Source organism: Solanum lycopersicum, chromosome 12 (assembly GCF_036512215.1).
Source record: "Solanum lycopersicum chromosome 12, SLM_r2.1".
Lineage (NCBI taxonomy): Eukaryota > Viridiplantae > Streptophyta > Magnoliopsida > Solanales > Solanaceae > Solanum > Solanum lycopersicum.
In genome coordinates, this window is record NC_090811.1 from 2,018,233 (window position 1) to 2,035,977 (window position 17,745).

At 34.6% G+C, this 17,745-nt stretch overlaps 2 protein-coding genes across 3 annotated transcripts; both read right to left on the reverse strand.

Annotated features, from left to right (window-relative positions):
- Positions 1-684: 684 nt before the first annotated feature.
- Positions 685-11,134, reverse strand: LOC101252559 (protein tesmin/TSO1-like CXC 5). 2 transcript variants are annotated; one of them, XM_010315427.4, is made up of 8 exons: positions 10,342-11,134; positions 9,176-9,286; positions 6,761-6,938; positions 5,903-6,259; positions 5,353-5,453; positions 5,184-5,278; positions 2,652-3,074; positions 685-1,140 (listed from the first exon to the last, which is right to left on the reverse strand). In XM_010315427.4, the coding sequence occupies exons 1-8, from the start codon at positions 10,680-10,682 to the stop codon at positions 890-892; spliced, it is 1,857 nt and encodes a 618-aa protein (XP_010313729.1). In that variant the 5' UTR covers positions 10,683-11,134; the 3' UTR covers positions 685-889. The 2 variants fall into 2 exon arrangements, with proteins under 2 accessions (XP_010313729.1, XP_004251614.1); XM_004251566.5 differs by lacking the exon at positions 10,342-11,134 and adding an exon at positions 9,739-10,165.
- A 2,501-nt stretch (positions 11,135-13,635) lies between these two features.
- LOC101252849 (cyclin-dependent kinase F-1) lies at positions 13,636-16,791 on the reverse strand. Its single transcript, XM_004251567.5, has 2 exons — positions 16,147-16,791; positions 13,636-14,802 (listed from the first exon to the last, which is right to left on the reverse strand). The coding sequence occupies exons 1-2, from the start codon at positions 16,630-16,632 to the stop codon at positions 13,876-13,878; spliced, it is 1,413 nt and encodes a 470-aa protein (XP_004251615.1). The 5' UTR covers positions 16,633-16,791; the 3' UTR covers positions 13,636-13,875.
- Positions 16,792-17,745: the final 954 nt, after the last annotated feature.

The following is a 17,745-nucleotide window of genomic DNA, read 5'->3' on the forward strand; positions in this document are numbered from 1 at the left end:
TAATTTATCTCATTAAGTTTTCATATCAAGTCCTATTACCGAAAACATCTCTAGCTTAAACCCTTACTACGAGTGATATGGAGCACGTGTATAATAAAGGGAAACTTACGTTTCACTTGATCACGTATTACATAGAATAATATTTTATTCACATATAATACAAATTTTAATGATGAATAATACATTTATTACACATTTTAATACACTTATAATATAATATGACAATTTTTTTACCAAACAAACATGATATATTTCAAAAAAACAATTATAATTCATATATTATTATAGCATACATAATTCATTTTTAATACATATTACAAATTTAACAAAGCATTGCTATAAATGATAATAAACAAAAAGTATAGCTAAAATCAGTAATTATTTTTCAAAATGTATTAATTTATGTAATTTTTCCTATGAAAATATTATCTAAACCCACACAACTTTAAAACGCATCACTAAGGTCGATTTCTTATATATATATATATATATATATATATATATATATATATATATATATATCCAACATCACTCCGAATGTTTTACTAATTTAGTTCAAATTGACAAAAACAAAACTTTAACATATTTATTGACTTATTTTGCTATAATCCAGCACAATTTCAGTCTAACCCGCACATCTGACACCCAGGCACAATTTAGCTGACAGATTACTTCAAGGGGAAGTTTAACAAAATGCAATTTTTGATTGAAATTGCACCTAAAGTAAATGTGCTAAGAAGTTACAAGGCTTGTTAATTCTATCAAATGGGACCTTGATGAATTTTGCTGCTACATCAAAGAAAAAACTGAATGAAATAAAAGCCTAATATAACAAAGATGCAGCAGTTTACAGGCAAATATCATTCTAAAGCTAACTATAACTGTTCTTTCAGATTGTTGGCTTGACATCCCCATTCTCATCTGGACGATGATGAACTTTAGGAAGCGCGTTATTATTAGCAGTTGTTGCTACTGAACTAAACATCTGAGTTGTTCTTGGCTGAGGAATAGGAGAATTGGAAACACCTTTGTGAAAAGAATCATGTTGAATCCTCGTTTCAGTCGTAGTAAAACCATTACCAATCATATCCCTTTGATCAACGAAGTCAATACCCCGCACCATTGAAGAACATTTTTTTTCTGCAATTTAAAATAGATGGTTAGTAACATAATATGATTCCAAATGAAACACACTGATGAGATACAGAGAGGAGGGGGTGGGTGGGGTGGGGGCGCATTGCAGTTGCATAAAAAGCAAGCCTAAATCATATTGTAAGGGGTCATTTGGTAGAGTGTATTATTGTTATACAGTCTACGTCTCTACCAAACGACCCTTAACTATACTAAGTACATCACAAATAGTTCTAAGTTCTACCAACCCTTGACCAAAGATCGTGGTTTCAAGCTCGGGAATGGAGTCACACCTTTGGCAAGGAGAGCTAAAAATCCATTATTGCAAAAGACCCCATAATGAGCTTTCTAACAATGTGAATCTAAGATTACTCGAGCCCCTTTATTCAGGACATCGGATGGTTGAACACAAAAAAAGCTCTAAGTTGTATTATTGAAGTTTAAATATTAATTTAGCAGGGATAGAGGAAAATTTAAAAAATTAGCCATCTAAAAAATAAAATGAAAAAGTTGATAGGCTATATATATTAGGAATTCAAGAGCCAGATAGTACACACAGGTCATGTGATCATTCAAATAAACTACAAGTCTGTGATGCATCATAGTTTCTATAAAAGAGAAGAATGAAACACATGTTCTAATTCATCATAACCTTGCAAGTTTGCAACTACAGACCAACAACATACCGAGTGTAATCCCACAAGGGGGGCTGGGAAGGCTAGTGTGAACGCAGCCTTACCCCCTACCTTGTAAAGGCAAAGAGGCTGTTACGGTTTATAGATGTAGCACCAACCCAGTACATTTACAGTATGTAAACAGACTTCCTACCTTACACATATAGGTTAAAAACCAGTTACCAGGTTTTAAGTGGAAGTGAACAAGGATATATCCTAGAAGAAGGAACTAAGCTTACCATGCAAATTCAGGAGAAGGGCCACTTCAAAAGTATTACTGACTAATGGAGTCCCTCAAATCTCCTCTCTTTTACATCAGTAGCTAAGGATGCACGTGTATGCATGGAGTCTGGTTGCGGGTTTATCATAAACTATGTAAACTACACAACTATGTCAACTTGATTTAGCTATATGGAATGGGAAATGATATGGATTTGAGCACTTCATAATGATCCTTCAAATACATTGAAGAATGACTAAAACTTTAATGTGCGTGCACCTTATCCATTTCCTTGGTTGATACTTTTATCACTCAGAACACTAGAGGCTACAAAAGTAAACATGTCCAACATTATACAATGTACCTCAGGTAAGCTGGTCAGGATACTTGCATATATTAATTATTTCCAAGTGAAGATTGATCACATTAAAATTATCGTTGGGTTATACTTGGGAATTAGCCTCGCCTTTGTATAAGAAAACAACAGTTTAACCAGATGTCATAGAACATATAGTAAGGTATTTTGGGGCTTATATATGTTTTCACTGATGCAGTTTTTGGCAACAGCTACTTATTCAGAGAATCAGGACCAGATTTAGGCAGAAAAGAAAAGAAAAAAAAATTACCTTTTATTTCTCCTAGAGTGACAAGCCTATTAAGACAATCACGAAATTTTGTCAATACAATCCTTTCCTGTTCTGCATATGTCTCCGTCATGCCCTGCCCATGGGGCAATTGAGAGGATGTATTACATCCAAGAGTTGCTAGATCATCAGGGGAAGTAATGGCAGCTGCAAACATGGAATCTGATTCATCACACATTAGTGCTAATGTCCCAGGAGACATTGGCCTTCTTTTTGATACATCAGCACCATCCAAACTAGACTCTTTCATGCTGATTTTCTCACCCTGGTCCCCACTCAAAGAACAATCAAGCATATCCTTCTCAGAACCAGAATCTTTCTGGTTCTGTACTTGCTCCTGAGTTGACGAAGCAAGGGAAGCTTGTGTCTGCCCCTCAGCCTGTTTTTTTGAAGCATCCTTTTCATCTGAAAGCATTACAACATGTAAACAGTAAAATGGTTGTACGCCATATACAACAAACATGTAATAAAATCACACAAAAAGACATGGTAGAACCACCAGATGAAAGGATATTAACTTTCCCAACATAAGATCTGACTTGTGCAATCAATCCATGTTCACCACATAACTATGTGAACCTTAAAGTACAGTGTGTACTAACATTGCCGGTCCCAAAGCCCAAAACAAAAGATTTGTGGTAGGTTGATGGACTATGTAGATCTAAGTCCATTTACGATGAATCCTCATTATACCCAATTTATGATGTTAAAATTCTCCAATATGAGGCACAAAACATGTTGAGAGCTTTGCTTAGCTTTATGGGTGCTTCAGTGTCTTCATCAAAGCTCCAAGGCATATTTTTCCTTGCCGATGAAGGTAATCTTGAAGATGCTCCAATAAACAATTGATAATTCACTTTATCATAAAAAAAATCAACTTCTTTATCCATACATTTGTTATTTAGGCTTATGATTATAAATCTTGGACTACACATACATATTTGTATTTTTTTATCCATGCGCCTTTTTCATTAAAATCCATGTTTTATTTGCACTTTGCGCTCATTTTCCCAAAGGACCTTACAACTTTTTGCGCTTTTTACTTTTGATAACATTGGTCTTTTCTAGAAGGTTTATTTGCGAAAACACTATTTCTACATAAAACTGATAAACAATTTAATGTTCTTCATAATTTATCTACCAGATGCACAAGGAGGCAGGGCAGTTTGGAATGGTTTGCACAAGTACTTGAGCCCCGTATTCTCCCTGTAATTGGAATATATCTGGACAAACTTTCTTCCTCTAGTTAGGAACATTATGATTTATTTTAGATAAGGTACCACAATGGATGTCTGGTAACTGTAGAACCTAAATGTAGCTTCTGCTTAATCCCAATTGTGGGAACTCAAATAATTATGCTTTAGATTTTACAGATATTCCAAAGTAGAAAACATGAATAATAGCATAAGAACCTTCACTTAAAATAGGTGGGAGAGAAAGAAAGAGATGAGTTTCATTTCAATGAGCACATAAGGGTGTTGCTTAGTAGTCAATGAAGTGGAAAAAGCTATGGGAGACTGCTGTTCAAATATAAGCAGAGACAACAAAAAAAGGTGATTTATTCCATTCAGGGGCGGATCAATGTAGAAGGGTGAGGTTGCAGGCACCCGGATGTCTCGGTTGAAGCTCTGTATATGTGTGTGTGTGTGTGTATAGGTACAAGGAATTGTATAAACATATGTGTGGCACCAAAAGTAACAATTGAGCTTAAGGTACCAACAGTTAAAGCTCAGGTTCTACTTCTTGCGATGCAAGTTTGTAACCTATTGGGTTCACTTTTAAAATTATTTTAGCATGCCGCATTCATGTTAAAGATGTTGTGGCTATGTAGCATAGAAACCTTGACCTCTTCTAACTAAGAACTTAACTGTACCAAGTAGACAAGGCTTTATTTTGTGTTAAAAACTGTTGATAAATATTAATTATAGTTTTCCTCTGTGAATATTGACACCACTTCCCCAATATGTTGCATACGTATTACTGTTCAAAGCAGTGAGACACCCGGAGCTTCCTAATCCTAAGTCCGCCGTTGATTCCATTAGAAGCAATCTGTTAACTTCATTTACATTTAGTTTAGAGGCAGAAAGGTATATTGGCTATCCAAGTTCTTCAGTAGGAAACAACAAAAAAAAAACAATGTAATCCTACAGGTGGGTCTAGGGTGAATAGAGTGTACATAGACTTTACCCCTACCTTGTGGAGGTAAAGAGGTTATTTTTCAAAAGACTCTTGGCTCAAGTGCAACAAAAATAACCTATAATTATTTTTGGAGAAACTAATATTCATCCCAAAGATGCCTTTTATGTTTCCCAAGCATCAAGAAGGAGAAAGGCTTAGGTAAGTAGTAAAGCAAGAGATAGAAAGACATGCCAGAAAAAAAATCTTAGTAACTCCACACTTCCCAAAGGAATTTTAAAGGAAACAAAAAGCTGGAATCAATATAACAAAATAAGATGCACCAAAAGAATCGGTCATACAAGTAATCGAATGTACTTCGGAGACATCCATATATACCTGCCAGCATCTTCGCTGCTTCTCCTGAATATACAACTAAAACTGAGCAAAGTTCCTTCAAGTCCTGCGGTTGGATGAGGTCTTCCAGCAGAGACCTTCAACGATGACATGACGATTAGTTTGCTGAATGAGCAGTACAGGTTAATTTCTTAGGGGCAGTTACTGCTACCTGTAAGTAAACTTGGAAGGACCCACTGTTGCAGCATTTCCAACACATGGACCAGGACTTGAAGATAATGAAGGTAGGACAGAAGATTTAATATGGTTCCCCTGTATTATACAGTACGCTATGTCATCAATCAATTATTTTCTAAAAAATTCAAAGCAGAGTCAACTGCGAATTGTCACTCCAGCTTATTTTAAGCAAAAAAATCAATCGACGAGAACAAGATCCTCTTTGAATAGACTTTTGGCTTCTTTTCACCATTTTATCTTAAAATAAGCACTTCTAAAAAAATTCCACACACTAAAAATATGTCTGAAAGATATTTGGCTCAAAATCACTTAAAATAAGCCAATCCAAACAAGCTCTAAATCCATAAAAAAAATCACGTAGTAATTAAATGCCTTTTCTCAGATGAAACCATGCCCCTGTGCAATCAACTATTATCAGCAATGCAGTGTTGCCCGGTAGATAAATATGAGAAGGAACAAAAACATTCTTCACTAATCATACAGTTGAAAATGCCTCAATTCAATGGTGGAAAAATATTGTTTACCTGTTGGAGTTGTCCATGCCTGTGAATAGGGTCCTTAATTGTTGACCCAAAGAACAGTTCCTGGCTCTTTCTTTTCTTATTCACTGGAGGAGATCCATAACCAGAAGATCCAATGGCACCTGTGATTGCAGCATTTGCCGCCTGTTGGAGATATGCCATATTGTTTGCATGATCTCCATGAAAAAGAGCCTGCCTCTCTTCACTTCCTTCAAAATTTTTGCAGTCCATGCATTTACAATTTTCAGAGCAAAGAATATTGGCTTGAAAGCACTCACAGTACTTTTTGAGACAACCTGATTTCTTGCAGTGACATCCTTTATTATGCTTTGCCAAGACTAAGCCATCCCCAGCTTCCTCCTAAAAAGATTTAGGTGCATGAAGTTATCAAATAGATGAAGAAACAATAACTGGAGCTACTTTGATTTACTTCAAATTTCAACTTTGAACTTTGATGTGATGCTTTCTCTATCAAACAAAAATTGAAAAGTGCATTGTTATGATAATAATTTGCATAGAAGCACCTTCTCTTACTCCTACACGTAGTACACAGAAAATAGATAGAGAAGGCAGAGATTGCAAGATTAAGTCAACATTTCACTATTCAAATGCAAGCTTGAGTAACCACATGCATTTACATTGACAAGCTCAATTCAATCTCAAAGTCAAAGTAGAACATATTGACTTCTCAAGCTCGAAACTTCAAGTAATTATTGATTATATTGCATTTCCTACTTTTTCAGACAGCAATTTTAACGAGGTTATTCCTAAAGAGAGATAGCAATAAAGCAATTGTATCTTAAGACCACAAGGACATCAGAGAGTAGGACATCTATGAATCAACTTAATTTCAAAAAGTACCTTATTATCTCGAGCTCCATGTGGACTGCTGGCAATTTTAGGCCTGAATGCATGTGGATTACGCTCTAAAGTAGCTTCTACTGCTTCGCGCCTAGCAGGCTCATTTTCAACATTGTTATGACAATTGTTACAATTGCACCCATCACAGTATACTCCAGATGCAAAGCATTCACAATACCTGACCCAAAACAACAGAAAGAAAGCAAAGAAAAAAGCACATTGCATAAGATCTAACATTGCATTGTTCATTCACATACTATCAGCAAAACATCAGATAAAGATTAACTTAAGAAAACAAATAATCACAGGGATAAAGTAATAAATTAGAAGAAACTTTACATATTGATAGAACACGAACATCTTACATATCTCTTAATCTTATAGTACAAAACATGACATCCCAACCCATTCTCTGTAGAAAGCGATTCTAATAGTATAGTAACGCATAGACGTGAAACAATTTTATATACATGAAAATTAACAGAAAATGGGATTATATATAAATATTACCAGCAAGTCCCACAAACTGACTTTTTACATGGGTTGGTTTTCAACCAAGAAAACAAATGTGGTGGTTTATTTAGATTTGATATATAATATAACTTCAAAAACTCAAAAAAAACCTCCATTTTCGAAATACGGACTGAATACGTTGCATGGGCACTTTGAAACAAATAGCCCATTTATTCATGGCTAGAACATAATAGCCAAAAGGTCCAGTTTTGCAAGGAGTGAATTTACTAAAAACTGTGGTTTTATCTGTGGCTTTAGCTGGTAAATTTTTCACGTATTTGTATTATGTATAAACTCAAACTTCCACGTAAAGCACAAAAACATAAATTTCAAACCCTAAAACTTATCTGTGTATACTGTATAGTTGTATAACCCTATACTTCGAACTCCTAATGTAATGTCATATAACCCAAAACCCAAAGTTTTAGTGTAATGTTTAACCTACACAACTAAACTATAATCTATACTAAAACTGCCCAAACCATCCACCTAACAAGCACAACCTAATTTAAGTATTGAAAAGTGTGGTCTTTTACAACAAATGTGTGGTTTTGGTTTTTTATTTTTCCAAAACCTGCATTTGGTTATGGTTTTACTTCAATAACCACCACAAAATCTCTACCATCCATGTAGACATCTAGTCACCATTGACTGTATATCTTATCCGGTTAGATAATTCCTTTTCCTAAAGTTTTACCACAATGTCCTTGTGCTCACAAGTTAATGCAAAGACAGTCAGTACTATGACAGAAAGCGAAAATAATGGACATATGCTCCTGGAAATGAAAGTTTGCCTACTTGAGCAGATTCAAAAAGGCCCAGAAAAGCATATGGAAGGTAAATATAAGTCATGGACTAGGCTTTAATCTCATTATTATCTTCCCTTTTGGAAAATTACCAATAAACCCTAAGATAAAATTAATAGCTTCTTTAGAACAGGGATTAAACATATGCATGTGTCATATTTCCCATTTATTAATCCTTCCTGTTGGGAATTGTTTAGTTGACAATATTATGATGACTATTGTTTGGAAATGAAACAAGCAAATTTCAATATACACTATCTTTCACAGAAGGGAAATATCTCTTATCTACAAAAAATGTGACAGATAAGAAAGAAACATGAGAAACAAGAACGATGAGGCAGAAAATTAGGATCCTCTATTGAATATTAAATTTCTCTTCATGTGAGAGAAAACCAAGATTTTAGGACATCCCACAATTGGTTTTTAATCCTAACCAAACTCTAGTCACCTTGGACATGACCCCTCACTTTATATGACCATTCTCACAATCTTTCAAATCCCTATAAATACCAAAATATTTGGGGAATACACGGGCAGTATTGATGTCAAATTGTTTAGACAAAGATAAATCAACCCCAAAATTAGTCTTGTAAACCAGGCAACAGAATAATCATTAGCAAGTGCCCTCAAATATATGCTTCCCAACAAACAAATAAATCTCTACATTGATGTCTTAGCACTTCTTTGGTTGGATCACCTTGACAATAGTTTTTTCTATGGCAAATCATGATTATGATACTTGAACACCTTGATAATAGGTTATCTTCTTGAAATGATCAGGACTTGCTATTCTTCTTTCATTTCCTATTCCAACATTTAGAACAATAAATTGAGTTAATGATAAATCTATGCCTTTGTGCTCAAATTGAACCGTCCAGTACTCTGAAGAGTGTGGGTGTTAAATAATTATAGGGTTTTCTAATGGTCATTACCTCATGTATATTCCTTCCAACAAATGTTTTGCCAGCAAAAAGCAGAAAAATGGAAATTTCAGAGGTTATCAGTGTCACCTTCATGTATTTGCCATTGATTTACAAATTTTAGTTATTTTTGAGATTTCGAGATAAGTTCTGAATGAGAAAGAAGTAGTACTTACAACTTTAGACATCGAGAGTGTTTGCAGTTACACTGCTTTTGCTTTTTAGGAGTACCATCTTTTACTTCACTAGCACTTTGCCTCGGACGTGCTCTTGGAGATTCTGGTTTCCTGAAAACAGTGAGTATTAGCATCATATAGATCATATTAAGTCTAAGTTAACATGAAAGATTTCCCTGTCACAGCTTTATAATTCAGAGCTCCAACAATGTGCCTAGATCCCAAGAACACACCCAAATTTTGACATGTTTGAGGTGAGCAAAGCAACAGAGCTCTTTGAATATTATGTCCAATTTCAAGCCAGAGCAATGTGAGACAAGCATCATCATGTATTGTGAAAATGATAAACTTATTGGCAAATTTAGGATCAAGATGCAGAAGGTAATATGGTCAACTAATCAGAGACATGTTAGATGACTAACCACAAATTAATATAAGGTTAACAGTTTAAATGTGAAGTACACCGACAAGCAAAATGGAAGCCAATCCGGGTGAAGCATGCCTATACGTGTACAATATCGTTTCTTTCCATAAGTAAGCAAGTCAGCTGCAAAATGACTTACAAGGTTGCAAGCAAAGGATCATGATTATCATCTCTAAAGTCATGTATTGCCTCACAAATCAACCAAAATATAAAAACAGAGAGCCAAACTGGATCAAATGAAAAAGAACAAAAAGGCAATCCAAACATTTTCTTCCCTCTCGGCCACTCACATATCCCCGTCTCCACAGGGATACAAGAAAAAACGCTCATCTCTATCCTTTTTATCTGACACTAACCTACACAACAAACTACTGATTAATTATCTATCCCAATTCCACCAGAAAAACTTGACTTATCCCTAGAAAACACTCCCGATTTTTGCGAAAGGAATCTCAAATTCTGAATTATTTCGTATAACCAAGAAATCTGTTATTTCAGATTTACAAACTCAGTGGCGTGGCAACCATAAATCCAGACTGTAAAACCTTTGTATTGAACCAAAGTCCAAGAGGTATTTCATATTCTCTTCCTACGTGCTTAAAGAGGCAATCTTTAGCAGATAGCAAACAAATTATAGAGTTTAAAACAAACTTCCAACCACCATTTCCTCTAATCCTGCCAAATTTCAGTGACATGAGCTAAAAAAGAAACTTTTTTTTTTCAATGAACCATAGATACTTACGGAGGTCGTATTGAAGGATGAGCCGGAGGCACCGCCGTTTGTTTCATCGGCATCAACACCATATGTTGCTGCGGCTGTAATTGTGGCCTTTGCACCGTCGTTAGCTTCACTGGTACGATTTGTGTACCTGACGTCGTCATTACTAACGGCTGAATCTTCTGACTCTGCTCCGTCACAGCCGTAACGGCGGCCGCCGGAGATTGTCCAAACACCGTGAAATCCAGCTGCCTTGCCAGCTTCTTCGCCGGAAAATCCACTCCTGTACCCACCGTAGAAGATACAACAACCTCCGATTGTCCCTTGTTTGGAGGGAATGAATCCCCTCCTTCACTCTTCTCCATTCAAACAAAACTCAAAAAAAAAAAAATCCTCAAACTCAATTCAAAATTTTCAAAATTCACTTATCCTCCTCTACAAACATCACAACAATTCCTCAAATATCCATCAAATTACACCCAAAAAAACCTCAAAAATTCAAAATTCATCACATAAAAACTCTATCACTCCTTAATCAGATTCAAATTACAAAAATCCACCAAACATTGGCTCAAAAATCACCAAATTCAACAAAAAATCGATCGAAACACACACACAAAAACGTGTATCTCTGTGTGTATATACGGACGGAAGAGGAGATTTTTAATTTTATTTTTTCGAAGAAGAGAAAGAAGAAGGCTTATGTGTTTTTGCTGCTCCCTCTAGCTTTTGAAATTCAATTTTTGTAAATATTGGACGGTCAGATCTTCATCATATTTTCATCATACGGTGGATATGAAGAGAATTAATCGGACGGCTAAAATTCATAGAAAGCGGTGTAGGATTATATCTGACCGTCGATCAAAAGAAAAATTACAATTGCGTGTTTGTCTTTTTCTTATACTCTTTCATCATCTAAATAAGATGACATTTTCATTATTTGACAAACAAAAATAAATAAATATTTAAAATTATATACTAAAAGTATTATAAATTTATATTTTTTATCATAAATTAATTTAATGAAAAAATATATCTAGTCAAAAAATTTATAGTTTATCTCTAAAAAAGAAAAACAAATTATGACAACTAAAAGTGAACTGAGAGTAAAGGTGTTCATTGTTTGGATAAAAACCGATCCAAATCGAACCAAACCAATTTAATTAAATTTTGATTTGATTTAATTTTAGATTATTTTAAGAACTGTATTTGGTTTGGTTATGATTTTTCTCGAAAAAAAACTAAGAAATAACAAAATCCAACCGAACCAACAAGTTATATACATAAATGTTATTATAAAACATACATAATATATATATTCATAAACAATTTTAAAGATTTAATATATGTTTCATCAAAATTTATTTATAATTTACTTATGAAAGAAAATGTCAAAAACGAGAACTTTTTTTTATTGGTTTCATGTATATGAGTGTCTGTGAAATTTGTTGTGGGACTGAAAAATGTTATTGTCTCTTCCTTGTGTCAAAATAGTGAATTTTGGAGTTTTATTCAGTAAATTCAATGATCGAAAATTCTGTAATGACATTCATTTTATCTATTTTTTTCTGTTTGAATGGATTGTTGTCACTTTTTTTACGTTTTGAATAAATTGTTTCTTTTATTTTTATGTATAATTAATAATCGAATGACCAAGCCAAATCAAAACCGAAAACAGTCAAACTGATAAATACATATAATATTTGATTTGATTTGATTTTAATAATTTTAAAATTGATTAAATTTATTTAATTTTAATAAATAATCGACTCAAACCAACCAGTAAACACCACTAACTAACAGAGAGTATATTCTTTTTAAATATATATATTCCTAATTTAGTAATATCATAAAGCAACTTAAAATTACAACACTAGGAAACAATTTCAAAATAAATATTCCTCCAAAGTACCAAACACACCAGTATTAAAAACAATCATTTTTAAAGAATAAAATATTTCAGCAGTACCAAACACACCAAATTATTTCTAGCATTCTATTTCATTTAATTGACATATTACTTAATTTTTAAAACTAGATTTTTTATATCTGAAAACTTCTAAGTTTAAAGTTTCTATTTTACATTTAATCAGTAAAAACAATAATTATTAAGTTTTGATCTCTAGCTAGGTGATGGATATGTGAACATATCACAAGAGATAGGAATAGAAATAAAAATTAGTCCAAATAATAAGAGAGTGTTTTTCGTGATAAATAAAATTAAGGTGATAAGACTATGATGATTCGAATAGAAAGAAAAAATATACAAATACTCTATAATATAGAGGTGAAAGTCGGCTATAATGGGTACGAGGAGACTAGTAGACAAAATAAAATATATCATTAGCTTATTGAAGACATGACCCTAAATACGTAAATTTGAAGATCAAAACTTAGGATAAACGCAGTGTCAGAGTGTCCAATTGGACATCCTTCATCGGAGTATTATACCGTATATACCAGTAAAATAATAAACAAGTTGATTAAATAATATATTTTGAACACCTTTAACACAACAATATGACGTAGCCTAGTGAGTTTAGACGCCTTGAAAGATTAAAGACGTGTGTTCGAATCGCACTAGTAACAATTTTTTTTTCACTTCTTAAGAAAAACAATTTCGCTTTAGCATTTGGACACCCGTCATGAAAATTCTAGCTCCACCACCGAATAAAAATCAATAGGTAGTCGATTATTGATTAATTTCCTTATTAATATTTTATTTTAACTATTGCTACTATTTTATTCTTTAATTCTAATTTATCGTTGATATTAATCATCATATTAAAGTTATTTTTTTAAAAAAAAAATTGAATATTCAACTCCAACTTAGCGCTGCATTTTTCTTGAGAAAATGAAGAGAGTTAGCATTATATACGCCGACATCGGCTTTCAATTAAAATTATAACAACCAATGAAAAGAAGACACGTGGCATATCACTCAGCGAAGAGCAAGCGGGAAAATAGGTGGGCTCGAGAGCACGTGATTTTTTTAATTTTTAGCACACAATGAAAATGTTGACTTTTGTGGGGACGTAAGAAAAATAAACATTAATCATCGAATCAAAATTTATTATATCGAAGATTGATATAAATAGTGATTCGAATGTCTTAATTGATTTATGCTGATAAATCAAAATGTCAAGGGATTAAGAGTGAGACTGTTATGAAAATATCCAATGGTAGCACATAAACAATGATTTAAAAAAATAAACGATAATCATGATGTTCGAGTCAGCTTGCGTGACTAATTTCACGAGATACCTGCTACTTTCCACCGACAATAGATACCAAATAGTTACTCTAGGTAAGGACAGATGAGAAGAAATCACAATGATAATATATATTAGTAAAGTGTATAAATATGTCTCTGTTTCTCTATTTGGTATTCCAATAATGGACGCCATAATTGTTACAACTTGCAAAAACTTGAGAATCTCTTCCAACAAAATATATGAAGTGCTGCATAGTTTAAATAGTCTGCAGCAAAAGATGATGTTGATCATCACGCGGTAGTCTGGAGAACAAATTCTGAAAAATAAAAACGGACTTCCTAGCTCACGAAAACTGAATTGAGAAACCATGATCCGTGGTTGAAACCTTCGTTGGGCCAAAATCATCAAAGTCTGAGTCGGAGTTCAGATCTCTATGAAATTCTTCAGGTGAATCATCATTTTCAGAGCTGTGTTTGGAGGGAATCCTCAATTCAGACGATGGGACTGGCAAGGGATCTTCGTTTAGATACTTGTCGTGGAGTAATTCCATTGCAGTAGCTCTACCAGCCGGGTCATAACATAGCAACTTTTTGACGAGAAGAATTTCATCATTTGACCTGTTCGATAGACATGCTTCTAAGCCAATTGGATTATCTACTTTACCGAATGACATAAGCTTGTAATCAGGAAGATCCGCACAACCAGGCCAGACTTCTTCAGATAAGTTCCCCAGAACACTTAAAATTCTGCCTATTTGATCAATATCAGCATTTCCAGGAAAAAGTGGCTCCAAACGCAAAACCTCTGCAAAAATACAGCCTAGTGACCACAAATCAATCTCTGGCCCATACCTAGTGGATCCGTAGAGTAGCTCAGGTGCCCTGTACCAACGAGTTCCAACACAAGATGTAAGTGGAGGAAAGCAATCCTGCTCACCATCGTCAACATCATACGAATATGTGCCTGGTAAGAGATCTTCCTCAACATAACTCATGGTTCCGGTAGCTAGACAGGATGTGTCCCCATCTTGAATATTACTATCTTTATCAGTGTCATCGAAGGGCCTGAATCTAAGCTCATCTGACTCTCCAAGACGGGCTGCTTGAACCGTAGATCCTGGATCTTCAATAAATACACCTCCTTCAGAAGACACATCTGATATGTGTTTGAAATGTGATGGACCAGCCACAGTTCCCTGATAAGGAGTGCTTTGTACATACGGCTGTTGATTGTCATTAGCTACAAACCCGGGGGCCAGTAGTATTCTAGCCTGTGTGGAGCAAGACGAGGCAAAGTCATAAGGTTAGAAGGAAAAGAAAATTAACAAGAAGTGAACTTGCAAGGGATCTATGCATTTAAGGATGTTCCAGCAGAAGAATAAAAGCACTATAGATGCCACCACAAGAAGGCTCTATTCTTGTGAGAGAAAATGTTATGCACATAGAGTTAGAGTGGATCTAACCCGACTTTTCAATGAATTCAATAGAACTATTGCTTTTGCCTCGAACTATGTACACATAAAAACAACAATAATAACTGCTACACTGCAGTCCAAACAAGCTTACGGTCTTCTATATGAATCCTCAATGGCCATGTTTCTCCATTTAAATCTTCTCCGACCAAAATTATACAAATAAGTTCTCTATAATCTATATTTCTTTCTATTGAGAACATAAATTCTCTATTTTCTACTAACATATAAATCTCTCACAGTGCTAAAAGACTACTAGAAAGCACGCGATCTAAAGTGACAAACTACTATAAATAAAACATATACCCAACTAATTGGTATCACTGGACCTCCACACCTCCCAGCGAACCAAGGGAAGCATGACCTTACTAATATATGAACCACAGGATTAGGGATCTTGTGGTTCTATCAATTAAGAAGTTGTATTCAAAGCTTGAGTTCATACTAGAGTCAAGCAATAACATTTTTTAGGCTCCTTCCCTTCCACTGCACGTAACCACGTTAGCAGGTAGTACAAGCCCTCTGTCGCACACATCTAACCAGCTTGTGTGGTTCATCACTTCCATTTAAAGCTCTCATTTGTTGAAGCAGAGAATAGTGCGCTTTAGGCGCTGAGCAAGAAACTTCCATACTTAAATAGATTTATATCTTTCACTAAGTCAGCATAGATTCCATAATATTGTAACAAAAAGGAAATGTACAAATATATAACAAGATCATACTCATTCTAAACCTACTAATCTAGTAATCCTATATACTGATTCGCCTTTGTATTAAAGCTACTAACTCGAACAAGGAGCTTAGTGACAGAACACCTCAAAGGATATCTTTTTGAGCTATATACTCGAACTCTCCTTAGCTGTAAATTCTCTTATGCATAGCAATAAAAATTCTACTAATAAGAAATGAAAATGCAAAGAAGTTCACATCTTGACGAGTATTATGCCTAGAGAAATCCTGTTTGTAAGCTCAAATGAATCAGAAATATCATAAAAGGCACAAATATCCGATTGATGCATAGTAAAAAATACACCTGAAGTATCATAATTTTGTGAGTTTTCCGCCTGAACTATCAAAAACTACTTCCAATTGATGGATTAATTCGATATTGTTGAGCTTAAAAAAGCAGAAAATAATGAGCACCTGTCCAAAATCAGCCAATTTGAGGATCCCATCAGAAGAAATCAACAAATTCGAAGGCTTCAAATCTCTATGTACAATCGAATTCCGGTGACAAGCATCAACTCCACATAAAATCTGCATCATCCATCTCTTAATCTCCCCTAAACTCAATCCCTTTTCCCATTTCTTCGCTTCCTTAATAAGACAATCCAAATCTGTATGCAAATACTCCAATACAAGCACCGCATCTTCATCCTCCCTCCAGAAATACTCATGTAAAACGACAACGTTTGGACAATGCTGAAGCGTCTGTAACGCTTCGATTTCCCGAGCCGCAGATTGATAATCGTGGATTTCTTTCAGAGCGACGGTGACAGAATCCGATCTCCTTCGAGCTTTGTATACATCGGAATATGCTCCGGCGCCGATCCGATTGAAGATTTCGTATTTGACGGTGATCTCTTTTCGGGTATGGATGCTCCAGCTCTTCGTTGATGGAGGATCCATATTATTTTTTCTTCTATGTTGAACTGCAAAAGGGAAGTTTTGATTATTTTTTTTTAGACTTTTAAAGAAGAAGATGATAATTGGTTATGTCACGTGAGTTAGAGTCACTGCACGTGCCTTGGAATGGACTAAGCATAAATGAAGAATATAATTCCATTCGAGAAAAAAGACAAATATATCGAAACTATTATAAATGGTACGCCAGATATCCTCATCATATTTTTGGAATATTGGTGTCCCTTCCGTTCAAAAACTTGAGCATATATGTCCTTCATTCTAACGGAAGACTAAATAGGGACACGTGACACAATCTTATCCGTCGATAAATGTCAGATCGGTGGATAAGTTTATGAGATGTGTATGTCTATTAGTATAAAGGGTATATATGCTCTAGTTTTTGGACGGCAAGGGCATCAATGTTCCAAAAATATGATGCAGGGTATTTGCATACCATTTACGATGTTCGGGGGACATTTGTCCTTTTTTCCTAATTTTAATAACAATAAGTATTGAAATGAAAGGACAAATATACCCCTGAACTATCGTAAATGGTATGCAGATAACCCTCTGTCATACTTTTGGGACGTTGATGTCCTTGCCGTCCAAAAACTAGAACGTATATACCCTTCACTCTAACGAAAAATTAAATAGTGACACGTGATACAATCTTATTCATCGATCTGATGTCGGGTCGGTGGATAAGATCATGACACATGTATGTACGTTAGTGTAAAGGATATATATGTTCTACTTTTTGGACGGCATGGGCACATATTTTCCAAAAGTGTGACGAATGTATCTGCATACCATTTACGATAGTTTGAGAGTATATTTGTCCTTTTTCCCATTATTGAATTGTAGTTTAGTTGTGGGTTAGAAGCTAAGTTATTAATGATATCATGTTCGGTAGTATTTTCTTGTTATATAAAAAATTTAATATATTTAATATGATGTTTGATTTACAATTTAGAAACTCACTTTACTAATACTTACATGTACAAGTGTAATGACTTTCGTGGTATTTTTACGTGTATTTACCGTTTTGCCCCTAGTTGTAGCTTTTGTGTGGTGCGGGCTATGGGGTTTACACTTGCCTACTTGGGGTTTGTGGTA